Source organism: Athene noctua, chromosome 26, assembly GCF_965140245.1.
Source record: "Athene noctua chromosome 26, bAthNoc1.hap1.1, whole genome shotgun sequence".
In the NCBI taxonomy this organism is placed as follows: domain Eukaryota; kingdom Metazoa; phylum Chordata; class Aves; order Strigiformes; family Strigidae; genus Athene; species Athene noctua.
Window position 1 is genome coordinate 716,201 of NC_134062.1, and position 11,242 is coordinate 727,442.

Here is an 11,242-nt window from a genome sequence, read left to right on the forward strand (position 1 = left end):
AAAAAAAAGGGAACAGGACCCTTTTGGTTTTTCTGTGTTACAGCCCCGGAACCCCAGTTGTCACCAGACAATACCCGACAGTTCTTCCCCAATAAACCCTCCCGCTCCGGCCACATCCAGGGTCTGATTTCCCCATGGAAACCACAAGCTTGTTCCACGCGCTTCCCTTGGGAAGCTGCTAGTATGCATAGCTTGTACAGATTTTCACATAAGAAATTCAGTAATCAGTCCAGTAGCTGTAAGCACTTATGACAACAATATCTATCAACACTTACCATATTTACAACTAAATCATGTAAATACGAGTCAGCTCTCCTCTGCATGCTGATAATCTGGACAAGTGAAGGCTGAAAAAAGCCGCTCCAAGAGAAGATTAAACACACAGAATCACGCAGGGCGAGAACCAGGGAAAGGTAGCGCTGGCGAAATGGCCGAAGGCGGCGGGAAGCCGGGGCCACGCGTGGCACCGAGCCCAAGACCGGCCCGCACCACCCAGCACCAACTCAGGCACAACAGCTCGGCTTCCACGCCACGGGATCCGGGTATTTTCCAGAAAAACAGGGACACGTTGCTTCAGTACCTACTCTCTACCTGGCTTTGAATTCCTTATAAATCCTAGGAACCAATTTAACGTGAAAAGATACCAATTTCAGAGGTGCTTTTCTGCCAAGATTGACCTTTTGATTATGCTTATCAAACCGACAAAAATTCCTCTTTAGCTGGTCCATTCAACTGCAACTTCTACAGAGGTTGCGAGCGCTTTCCCAGACATTTATAAATCAGCTGAGCAAGGAAAAGTTATTCTGTACGTAATTTGATTTTTTGGCACAACAAAAATACCAAGTTAGTAAAACTTTCACGTTGTTTTGGACTGCATCTTTCACGGATGCCGGCCTCTTCAACTGCCACAAAGACGTTTTATTTAAGGCAAAGAAGAGCTGCGTTTCCAAAGGCTTCCCTGGTGAATTCAGCGACAGTTTGCCGCGCAAGGTTCACCCTTTGGGCAGTGAAATCCAGGCGAAGCAGGGAACCACCCACATCGTTTTTCACCAACATCCTCCTCATCCGCACGCACCCACCCACACCCCGTTAATTCTGGCACCAAATCCTTTCATCCCTCGGAGCGGAGATAGCCCACTCCGTCAGCCCGTCCGCAGGGCTCTCCCCAGGAAGAGGCAGATGACCAGGCTTAAAATAGCTTACTAATCCTTAGTTATTTACCGCAGGATGGTTTAAGCTACTCGCGGCTTTAGGACAGGATTTATATGTAACATCGGGGAGAGGATGGGAGGACGAGGTACCACTGGTTCACCCTGCAAGGCAGCAGAGCCCGGCCCTGCCAGCCCCCCCATTCCGGGCAGCCCCCCGTTACCGCTCCGAGCGCCCCGGCCCCAGCGAGAAACCAAGGCGGCGGCACGTCAGAGACCTCCCGAAGGGGTGGCTGCCGGCGCCATGACGTTTCGTGCTGAGAGTCTCCACGGTGCAGCGACACCCGGAAGATGCCGCGCCATTTTACAGGCTGCTGTTTGCACGAGCCGCCAGCTTCCCTGAGCCGTTCAGTACGTCCATCCCTCCGGACGCGCGACACCGTCCCACCGACACCACCTCACTGCTCGGGGCCGAGCGGTCCCCAAGGGTTAATTCCCGGAGCTAATAAAAATGCTGGAGTCAAGCCAGCAACGCACCCCCAGGCACCCACAGACACTTTCATTCTCTTTTTCTGCCTCGGTGGCCTTGCATGCAAACCCAAAGAAGTCAGATTTTTGAGGGGTGTGGTGAGTGAGTGGGAAGGAGAGGAAGAAATAGTGGACTGTGGATACAACAAATAGTCCACAAGACATTTATTCTTTCAAGGAATTAAAAAAAGAAGTCATTCTATAGGAAACACTGAAAGGGCTGCTCTCACTAAAGACAATCTCCCCCGCCTCAAACAGGAATGAGATCAACAGACCTATCTGACCTCAGCGCACAGCTGAGAGGGCATCCCCAAAACAGACGGCTTTATCCGCCATACCCCATGCACCTTCCAGGGTTGCATTCTACATACACGTTGAGTCAACGTACTTGAAAATTCGAGATCCAATTTACCAAAGAGAGCCCGGAGGAGAGAGTCATCCTATAATCATGCAGCTGAAATTCTCCTGGAGTGATTTAAGAGCTACATCGTTGGTTTTGCTATAAACCCTCTGCTTGCAAGGCTCTATATATTCCTACGTAGCCATAAATGATTTGCCTCTAAGTATTTTCTTTATTTCGGTCTACAAGTTCCTCCCCCCTTCCCTGAAGATGTCCAAAGGGAACAGTGTTAATCCCCTATCTATCCCGCTTTAATCCGTGCTCTTACCGCAAAAAGACGCGACTGCGCTTCACATGCTGAAGCAGCACTACCTGGCAGTCACGGATTCGGGGAGAGTTGATTAAATGTGGACGTTCTCTCAAAGATTATATGGAACGATTAAGAGTATAAGACCTTTAAATCGAACGAGAAGCTGTTAATGTGGACAGAGCTCAAAACCTCAGTGTGGGAGTCGCTTCCAGCAGTTCTGCCTACCAGGTCAACGAGTAACGTCTCTTTTGGAGCCACTTCCCGAGCAGAAGCTGAGCTGAGGAGGAGGAGGAAAAACGGTCCTGAACCGCAATACGGCCCAAAGCAGCAGCCGTGCAGATACACTCTGCCAATGACACAGCGCAGCCCTTCAGTGCCAGGAGTCAGGAAACGCCTCGGAAATGAAGGTCAGAAGCGACAAAGGAGAGATAATGTTGGTTTTACGCACGCAGAAGAATCCTTCCGTGCCCCCACGCTCCAGCAGTGACTATGGACAAGAAGCTGGAAGCACCTACGAGGGACGGGGCAGCAGCTCCGCTTCCCCCTCCACCACCAAGGACGGGCACCCCCTCCCGCTCCACTGCCCCGGCCAGGAGGAGCGACGTGCAGGGGATTAGTTTGCCCAAGAGCTCTGGAAACGCCAGATGGCTCAGCAGGGCACCTTATTACAGCCAAACTATACCCGCTGCTCAACCGCAAACCCCAGCGCTCCCACACACCCACTTAATTCGAGCCCCCGTCGGCCGGTGCGCGCTAAGGAACCGTGCGTGGTTTCTCTGGACTCGGCACAGCATGATAAAAAATGAGGGTGGCAAAAAAATTGATCTGCCTAGAGGACTGGAGTCGCTGTCAAGCTGACCTAGATTCTCCACGACACCGAGAAAGCGCCTCACACAGCAAGCAGGGGCTTCGCTTTGTTTCGTCCTGCGGCAGCCGTCCTGGAAAAGCAGGCTGGCTCCCAACAGCCCGCAGGAACCCAACCCACCCTCCAGACGCCCCGTTCAACAAAGCTGACGCTCACTCGATGACAAGCCTTCACCGCTTTGATGTTTGTCAACCGGCTTTCCACCCAACGCCACGGAGCCCAGTCAGGCTGTCAGCAGGCAACAATAACGAAAACCCCGACACCGCTGGGGATCTCAGCACCAAGCGACGTTACCAAGTCATCGAGGAGCCTCTCCCTGAGCCAGGCAGGAAAAGCGATCTAGGCACGAATGCTCTGAACGAGCTGCTGACACCTACAACAACGCAGCATACTTTCTCGTTAAAAAGAGCTCATGTGGCGCTGCCTTGCCTCAAGCTGGCTGAAAAGAGCATCTGAGTTTACATAGACCAGGGAAAGCTGGGGGGGGGGAACTCTTAGGAGCTGCCCTGCTTCTACTGGGCTTCTAATAGCATGACCCATGGCCATGGTGGCTACTGTGAACACAGAAATGAAAAGGGCAAGCCCTGGGAGCACAGACAGCTCAAATCACGTTTTCCCACAAAATAGCTTAGAACGTGAATCCAGACCCAACCAAGCTACAGCAACACCTCTCTAGATGTGACTATTTCAGGTCTTTGTCCCAAGGAAACCAGCCAGAATTAGCTGCCCGACCTCGTAACCCAGCTCCATGGACGATACAGGGTCTCCGTGTTTGTCCCGTACGCTCAAGCGACTCGGGGCCGTCCCAGGGCAGCCTCACCGCCCCAGCGGACGGTCTGTGGCACAACAGGAACCCCAACGCGCAGCAGCGCTGTGAAAGACCCGACGAGGGTCTTGTAGAGCCGCGCTCCTGGAAGGAAACCAATTTATCTGCAGCGTCCACCAAGAAGTTCAGCAAAGCGAGTAAAACAAGAGCTGCCGTTCCTCCCCGAACCTCGACCAATTGGTCCAATCCATGCAGAATGCCCGAGCAAACACAACTGGGGAGCCAAAGTCCCTGCAGCTTGGCAGCCGCACGGGGAAGTGCCTGTCCGATGCCTCCCGGGGCGGAGACAGCCCTGTGTGAGGAGGAGGAGCCCCCGCGGCCGAGCCCTGAACCCGAGGCAGCGGCTCTCCCCGGGTCCGACCCAGCCGCCCGCTGACACCTCCAGCGCACCGAGGGCGGCCGTTGCCCCGGAGGGCAGCGGGGGGAGCAGGGCTGCCCGGACAGCCGCCGTGCTTCCTCCAGGTCACAGCTGTCCCAGCGTCCCGGGCCGCATCCCCGGGAGGTGTCAGAGCCCCCACGAAACGCCCCCAGCGAGCGCGCTCTCTCCGCAGCGGGTTGGGGACGGACGTGCCTCCTCTCGGACACAAGTGAGGGGCTGGGAGGGTATGTGCTGCAGCTGTCAGCCCAGAGGCGACATGTAACGCTCGGGCTGCACAAAAGAAGTTCTCTTTATAGCCCAATTTCATCAGAGCCCTACTTTGCTGTAACCCCAGCTCCACAGCTTAACATCACTAATATCTGAAAGCGTTCTGTGATGGAAGCTGCCAGGCAGCCTCATTTAAAAACAGAAAAATGGCAACAAGCAGTTTCTCATGCTTGATCCGATTACTCTGATCTCTCTTTTGATGCTGTAGAGTCAGACTCGTATTTCTGTTACTGCACGGGGGGAGCCAGGGAGGGAGGGGAGCGCCGCTTTGCTGCTTCGTATTTCCTTCTTCCCCGTCACGCTGACGCTCGGCGGGATGCTGGAACCACGCAGGTGAGGGCTCTGGGATGCAGCCGCCTCCCAGGCAGAGATGTCACCGAGGTGTCCCACAGGCTGGGGGTACCGAGGCCCCCGGCAGCCGCCGCCTGCAGCAACAGCCCCCCCAGGCCTCTCTTGCTGGAGCTGGCCAAGCCCCGATTTGGCCTCACGCTGCCCACGGCAGGTTTGTCTCTACAAACAGCGTTACCACCCTGACAAAACGGTGTCTTTCCGCATCAGATTTTGAGGGAGCTCAGGTCCGAGCTCTGAGTCACCAGGCGTTGGACTGGCGCGGGAGCGACTCTCTGTGAAAGGAGGAGCAGCGCCGAGGGCTCGGGGAACACAGCGACATTCCCGCTCTGGAAGCAGACCTCTGCAGAGCTTACAGATCAGATTCACGCGCTTACTAACGCTGCTAAAAAGGGACACAACAAGATCACAGAGGTTCATTCCCAGCCGTAACCTGAACCCAAGGTTTCATATACCCAACACTGGTTAAGCCCAAGCGCAACTTTAGGAGGCAACACCAGCCCCGCAAGCACCCCCAGCTCCGACAGCATCACTGGCACGTCCCCCGCCCCACCAGGAGATCAGCGTCCCCATCGCCTCCGCTGCTTCGCCCGGGACTCCCGAAAACGCCGCGGGAGCGCCGTGGCCCTGCCGTCCTGCCGAAGAACCCGGTAACGGAACCGCTCAGGGCAAACTTCACAGCCGGCCTCGGCACAGAAAGGGAGTTCCTAACATAAGTGACGTTTCCCCGTGCCAAACGTACACCTGGGCCTCACAAAGCACCTGCCCTCACATACTGCTCAGAGCCTGTTTTCTCTTCAGTATTCGCACCTGACTGGTGCTGCCACTAAGAAGAGGGGAGGGGGAGAGATGGACTTCGCCGTTCCGGCAGCACCCACAAAAACGGGCAGCGCTGCTGCAGGAGGCGAAAACAGAGTCAAACCCATCACGAAGCTGCCAGAACGCAGCAGCCACACGTGCGACTGTCAGCAAAGGGACAACACGCAGAAGCTGCCAGCGTTTCCAGCGACAAACAAAATACCCCCCCCAAAAAAAAATATCAAGGCTAAAGATAATTTTCGATTAAGCAACAGCCCGCCAAAGTTTTGTATCTCTGAGCACAGAGATGGGCTTAAGTATCACTTTGATCCTTTATACTGGCATCTTCGTGGGGTCGTGAGTCTTATAATAGATTCACCTTGAGAATTCAGTAAGGTTAGAATGCTTTTAATACTCAAGTTTTTAAACCGCAGAAGAATGTAATCAATTAAATCCAAACCGTCGGGTAAAAATAGCACGCTGGCCCAACCCTGCGAAGGGACATCGGTGGTTTCAAATAACTAGTTGTGCAGGCCAATGAAAAGTTCCTGGTACAATCCAGTCGAGGGCTTTAAATGCAAGAAGAAAGCCACCAACCACAAACAGCGGGCGAGCACGTGGTGAGAGTGCAACGCCAGTTACGAGAACCGCCGCGGCTCCTCGGGTATTTTTATCGCTCACTGTAATTTATCCGAACGGATGAATCGGATTGACCTGAAAGTCAGGTTCTCCAGAGTCCCATAAAGCACCGTACAGCCGTCGGTGGGTCCCCAACACCCAACTCAGGGCCACACAGAGACTTAATGCAAGAACATGACGCGCAATGGAGGGGGAAAACCAACAAGGTCAACGCAGAACGTGGAGGGAGAAACACCGTTGTTACGGCAAAAAGGCTGAAACCAGGCGGAGACTAGGCAAGGGTTCGTCGGAGGAGCTGGCCTGCACCCGCGCTGCCCACAGCTGGGGATCTTTCTGCACTTGCAAATTAAAAGCTGGACTATCTAAATTCAGCCCATGGCTCAACCACACACGCCAGCTCGTCTCGGGGCGCCGTGGGCCAGCTACCACGCACCGACGCGCGCCCCGGCCGGCGAGCTCCCTTGTGTTTTGATTAGCAAAGTTTTGATTGCAGCCTCGTGGTATTTTCCTTCCAAAGACGCCTCCCACACGTGCCAAAAACTGCCCTTTTTCACCAGCACGCTGCCCTCGAAGCCAAGCCCGCCGAAGCGTCCAAGCCCACGCTGGACAACCTTCAAAGCGTTCTGTGGTGGAGCTCCCCATTAACCACAACAGCAGCTGCTCGCTGCAGCCTGCAATTAAATCCTCGGGAAAGCAGCTGATTTATGAAACTTAAACAAGTACATACCACTCATAATTACAACATTCCACCTAGGGTCTCTCCTTCATTGCAAGTTTCCAAACAGAGCCTCTTTATTTAGCGCTGGTGGGTTTGCACCACCAGAGAACAGCGCACAATATTCCCCGGAGAAACAAACACAACTTGCTTTTTTCCCCTCCACGTAGCATCCAGTTTCTCAGAAGAGATACAGATGGCGCGTCCAGCTTTGCTTGTGCTCTTAAACCCCTGCAGAAGTATTTACTGACTGGCCAAATTCCAGCTCCAGCGAGTGCCGCAGCCTCGCCACCCGCGCCGCGCTCGCAGCCCCGGGGCTCTGCTCGCAGCCCGTCTCCCCGAGCTGCGGACGGCCACCCCGCTTTTCGGATCCGGGGAGGCCCTGGAGCGCTGCCGGGCGCTGTCAAAAAGCAGAAGAGGTCCCGGCGCTCAAAACCCCTTCTAAAAGTACACCAAGGATCTCCGGAGAAGCAGGCATTAAAAGAGAAACATCCAGAAAAATCTGCCTGTGCGCAGCGTCAGGAAGCGGCGCTTTCCGTGAGCATCGGCGCTCAGAGGCACCTTTAAACGGTCCGTGTAAAGCGAGGGCACATCCAGACTGAACCAAGGGCTCGATGCCCGGCGGCCCCGGGCAGCCGCGGGGTTAAAGCCCTGAGCCGCTCTGGGTCCAGCAGCAGGGCAGAGGCCAGGTCCGCAGGCCCTCGGCCCAGCGCTGCGGGCGCAGGGGGGCACGGCCGCAGAGCCGCCTTTATTTACACACCCCGGCAAGACGGGGAACGACAAACAAAGGAAACGGCAACGCAGCGTCGGCAGAGCGGCCGCTGAGAAGGCCCGGGGCTCCCGGAGCAGCGTCACGCGCTGCCGCCCGTTCCCCCGACAAGGGCCCGACGTGCCCCGGAGCTGGGCAGCGGGGACGCGGCCCCCTCCTCCGCGCGGAGCCGAGCTGCCTCCCGGTCACGCCATCCCCGGGAGCCCCGGGAGCCGCCTTGGCAGCGGCTTCCAAGCGAGACTGTCAGGCTTATAAACCTGCGCTCCACTGCCTACACGCAAGACAAATGAGCCCAAGCTGCAACCCAGATGGATCCCCGATGCACCAGCCCCTTCCTCGCGGCGCTGCGCCGGTGTCGGCGTGCTCGCAGAACGCGACCCCGCGCTGGCCGTCGCCAGAGCCCCGCAGAACCCTCGCCTCGCTCCCCCGCCCGGGCTCCTCGGAACCTCGCTCCGCGGTTCCAGAGGCGCCCGGTTTGGGGAGCCTGGGCGGGAGCTGCTGTCGAGGGGGGCCTCCCCCCGCCTGCCACACGCGGGCCCGTTTGACGGCGGCAGATACGGAGCCGACAGCGACCGCCCCTCGTGCGGCCCCGCACGCCTCTGCGCCGGCCGGGCTGCGGCTCGAGGCCGACGCCGTCTCCAAACGCCTCCCGCGGCTCCAGCGGAAAAGTTCCCCTTTGCCAGCGCCGCTCTGCGCTCCCGCCCGGGGCCGCCTGCCTCTCCCCTCAGAACCACCCCGCGGCTCGCTCCCCGCTTCGCAGGGGCAGCGTGAAGTTTAATTAACTGCAAAGCATTGAGCTCGGAGAAAAAAACACCGCAGACGCGCAGGTTCATCTCCAGCTACCGGCTTTGTTTAAGCCGAGTCCAAGCGTCGCCGGTTGCTGTTCCCGTGACCCCCGCTTAGAGCGACCCGCTCCGCCACCGGCGCCAGGCGTTACTGCCACGACACTGGTTTTCCCTCCCGAGAGCAGGGAAGCTCGCAGAGCGAGAGCCGGGGAAAGGCCGGGGAAAGGGGGAGCACCCAAAGGGACTCCTTCGGCCCGAGGGGAACGCCGGCTCCGAGGCAGCGAGGCGGGAGCCCGAGGATTTCATCCTGCCGCTCGCCACAGAGCGCCAAACCCAGGAGACGGTTGGTTATCCGCCGCTGCGAGCGCGGCAGCCCGGGCTCGCGCTGTGCGGAGCTTTTCGCCCAACTGCACAGGTCGGGCGCAGTCGTTTGGATTCAGCCTCCAACCCGGCTTTTGTTTCTCCTCAGCTGCTTCGACACGCTACATCGCGCCGCCGTGCCTGCGAGCCGGGCGGCGATTAACGGGCTTACCCTATCGGAGTATCGTACCAGCCGGTCGCTACAAGCGGCTCTTCAACAACAACAAAAAAAATTTAAAAAAAAGAAAGGATTCGAAACCTGCAGCGAGGCATCATCAAGAGCCAGACAGCAAAACAAAGAGCGAGGGCGGCTGTCCGGCAGCGCAGCTTTTGTTTGGGAACCAGGCGCCCTTCGAGCGCGGGGTCTGCAGGTCAAGCCGGTGGGCGATTCGCTCCGCACCGAGCGGAACCGACGGAAATTCCACAAAAAAAGCAGCTTGCGACGGACCCTCGGCCACCGGGAGGACGCAGCAGCCGCCCCAACGCCGGGGCGGCCGCCGCCGGGCACCGGCGAGCGGTGCCGAAGCCACGCGAGCGTTTCCCCGTCCCGCGGCCGTCGGCGCGGGGAGCGGCGTCACCCCCCGGCTCCGCCGAGAGCCCGCCGGCCGCGGTCCCCTCGCCCGGGGGACGCCAGCGGCGAGCGGGGGCCGGCGAGCTGGAACCGCCGTCGGCTGCCCCCCGCCCGCCGCCCCGAAAGGCCGCGGGGAAGAGCGGGGAAGGCGGCCGTGAATAAAGCTCTTTGTTCGGGCGCTGCTGCGCCCGTTCCCCCGTCGCGGGCAGCGAGATCCAGCAGCGCTCAATGGGCCCCTTGTTCCGCCGGAGCGTCCCGGGCAACCAGCGCTCGGTCCTCCCGGCGCGCCGGGCGGAAAGCGAAGCCTTGTGCCCCCCCGGTGACGCTGTCAACACAAAGCGGCGTTAGGGGGGGGGTTTCATCGGAGCCGCCCGGCCCCGGCGCGGGTCCCTCCTGCGGCGCCGGGGCTCGCTGCGGGAGCGGGGGGCGCTGGGCTGCCCCGGGGCCACCGGCACGGCCCCGCCGCCTCAGGGCGTGCGGAGGGGACACGCGTGGAGCGGGGGGGGGCAGGTTAGTCACGTCTAATTAACGTGCAATTAACGCGCGCTACATCCACAGGCTCCGGAGCGGGGCGATCGCCCCCGACAAGCGCCCGGGGTCGGAGGCACCGGGGGCGGCGATGGGCAGGGCCCCCCCCCGCCACCGGGGGAGGGAGATGGAGGGAGGGGAGGGCGGGCGGGGGGCGGGCAGCGCTTCGCAAGTTGCGCTTCGATTCCAACAGGTCCCGCTCCCCGCGGGCAGCGTCCCCCCGCCGGGACGGGCCGCGCACGGACGGACGGACGGACGGACATGGGGCGGGGGGGGGGGGGGGGGGGGGCGCGCGCTGCAATTACTTTTTAATTGCGCTGCCGCCTGACGAGCCCGCGGGCGGCGGGAGAAGCTGCTCCCATGGTAACGGGCGGCTCGGCCGCCCGCCCCGCCGCGACCAACGGGCGAGCCCCGGGCACCCCCCGCTCGCCACCGCGACCCGCTGAGGGCGACACCACGCACCCCCCCCCCCCCCCAACCACCCCCCCCAGCCTCGCCGGCGCCCCCCGCGGGCGGGGCGGCCCCGTCCTACCTCTGGGGATGATGGCGGCGGCGGAGAGGAGCAGCAGGAGGAGCGGGAGGAGGCCCGGGGGGGCGGCGGCGGGGCGGCCGCGCGGGGCTGGACCCGCCATCTCGGGCACCTGCTCGGCTCTGCCGCCCGCCGGCTCCTGCCACCGCGCGCCGCGGACGGGATGCGCGCGCCGCGCGGGGCGGGGCCGCGCCGGGGACACGCCCCCGGGACACGCCCCCGGGACACGCCTCTCCCGCGCCAGGGGCCGGGGGCAAAGTGCGGAGCGCGGCGCGGGGCGGAGGGGAGCGGCGGGGACACGGACACCGGCCCCCCCCCCCCCCCCCCCCGGCCCAGCGGCGCTCGGACCCACGGAACCGCGGTCTAGGACCCGGGAAAAAAAACCCAAACCCAACCAAACCACAAAAAAAAAAAAAAACCACAAGAAAAAAAAAAAAAACAACCAAACCAACAACAAAAAAAACAAAACACCAACAAACCAACAAAAAAAAAAAAAACAAACAACACCCCACGACTGAAAATCCCACCTCTCCCGCA

General features: G+C 59.7%; 1 protein-coding gene across 6 annotated transcripts in view; it reads right to left on the reverse strand.

The window, feature by feature from the left end:
* CADM1 (cell adhesion molecule 1) overlaps nt 1-10,875 on the reverse strand; it is a 156,029-nt gene extending 145,154 nt beyond the window's left edge. For 4 of the 6 annotated variants that reach the window (XM_074927625.1, XM_074927623.1, XM_074927620.1 and 1 more), the window contains exon 1: nt 10,709-10,874. In XM_074927625.1, the coding sequence (XP_074783726.1) occupies nt 10,709-10,808 (100 nt within the window). In that variant the 5' untranslated portion in view covers nt 10,809-10,874. Of the gene's footprint in view, nt 1-10,708 lie in introns of all 6 variants that reach the window. The other 2 variants (XM_074927624.1, XM_074927622.1) reach the window with 1 other exon arrangement.
* Nucleotides 10,876-11,242: the final 367 nt, after the last annotated feature.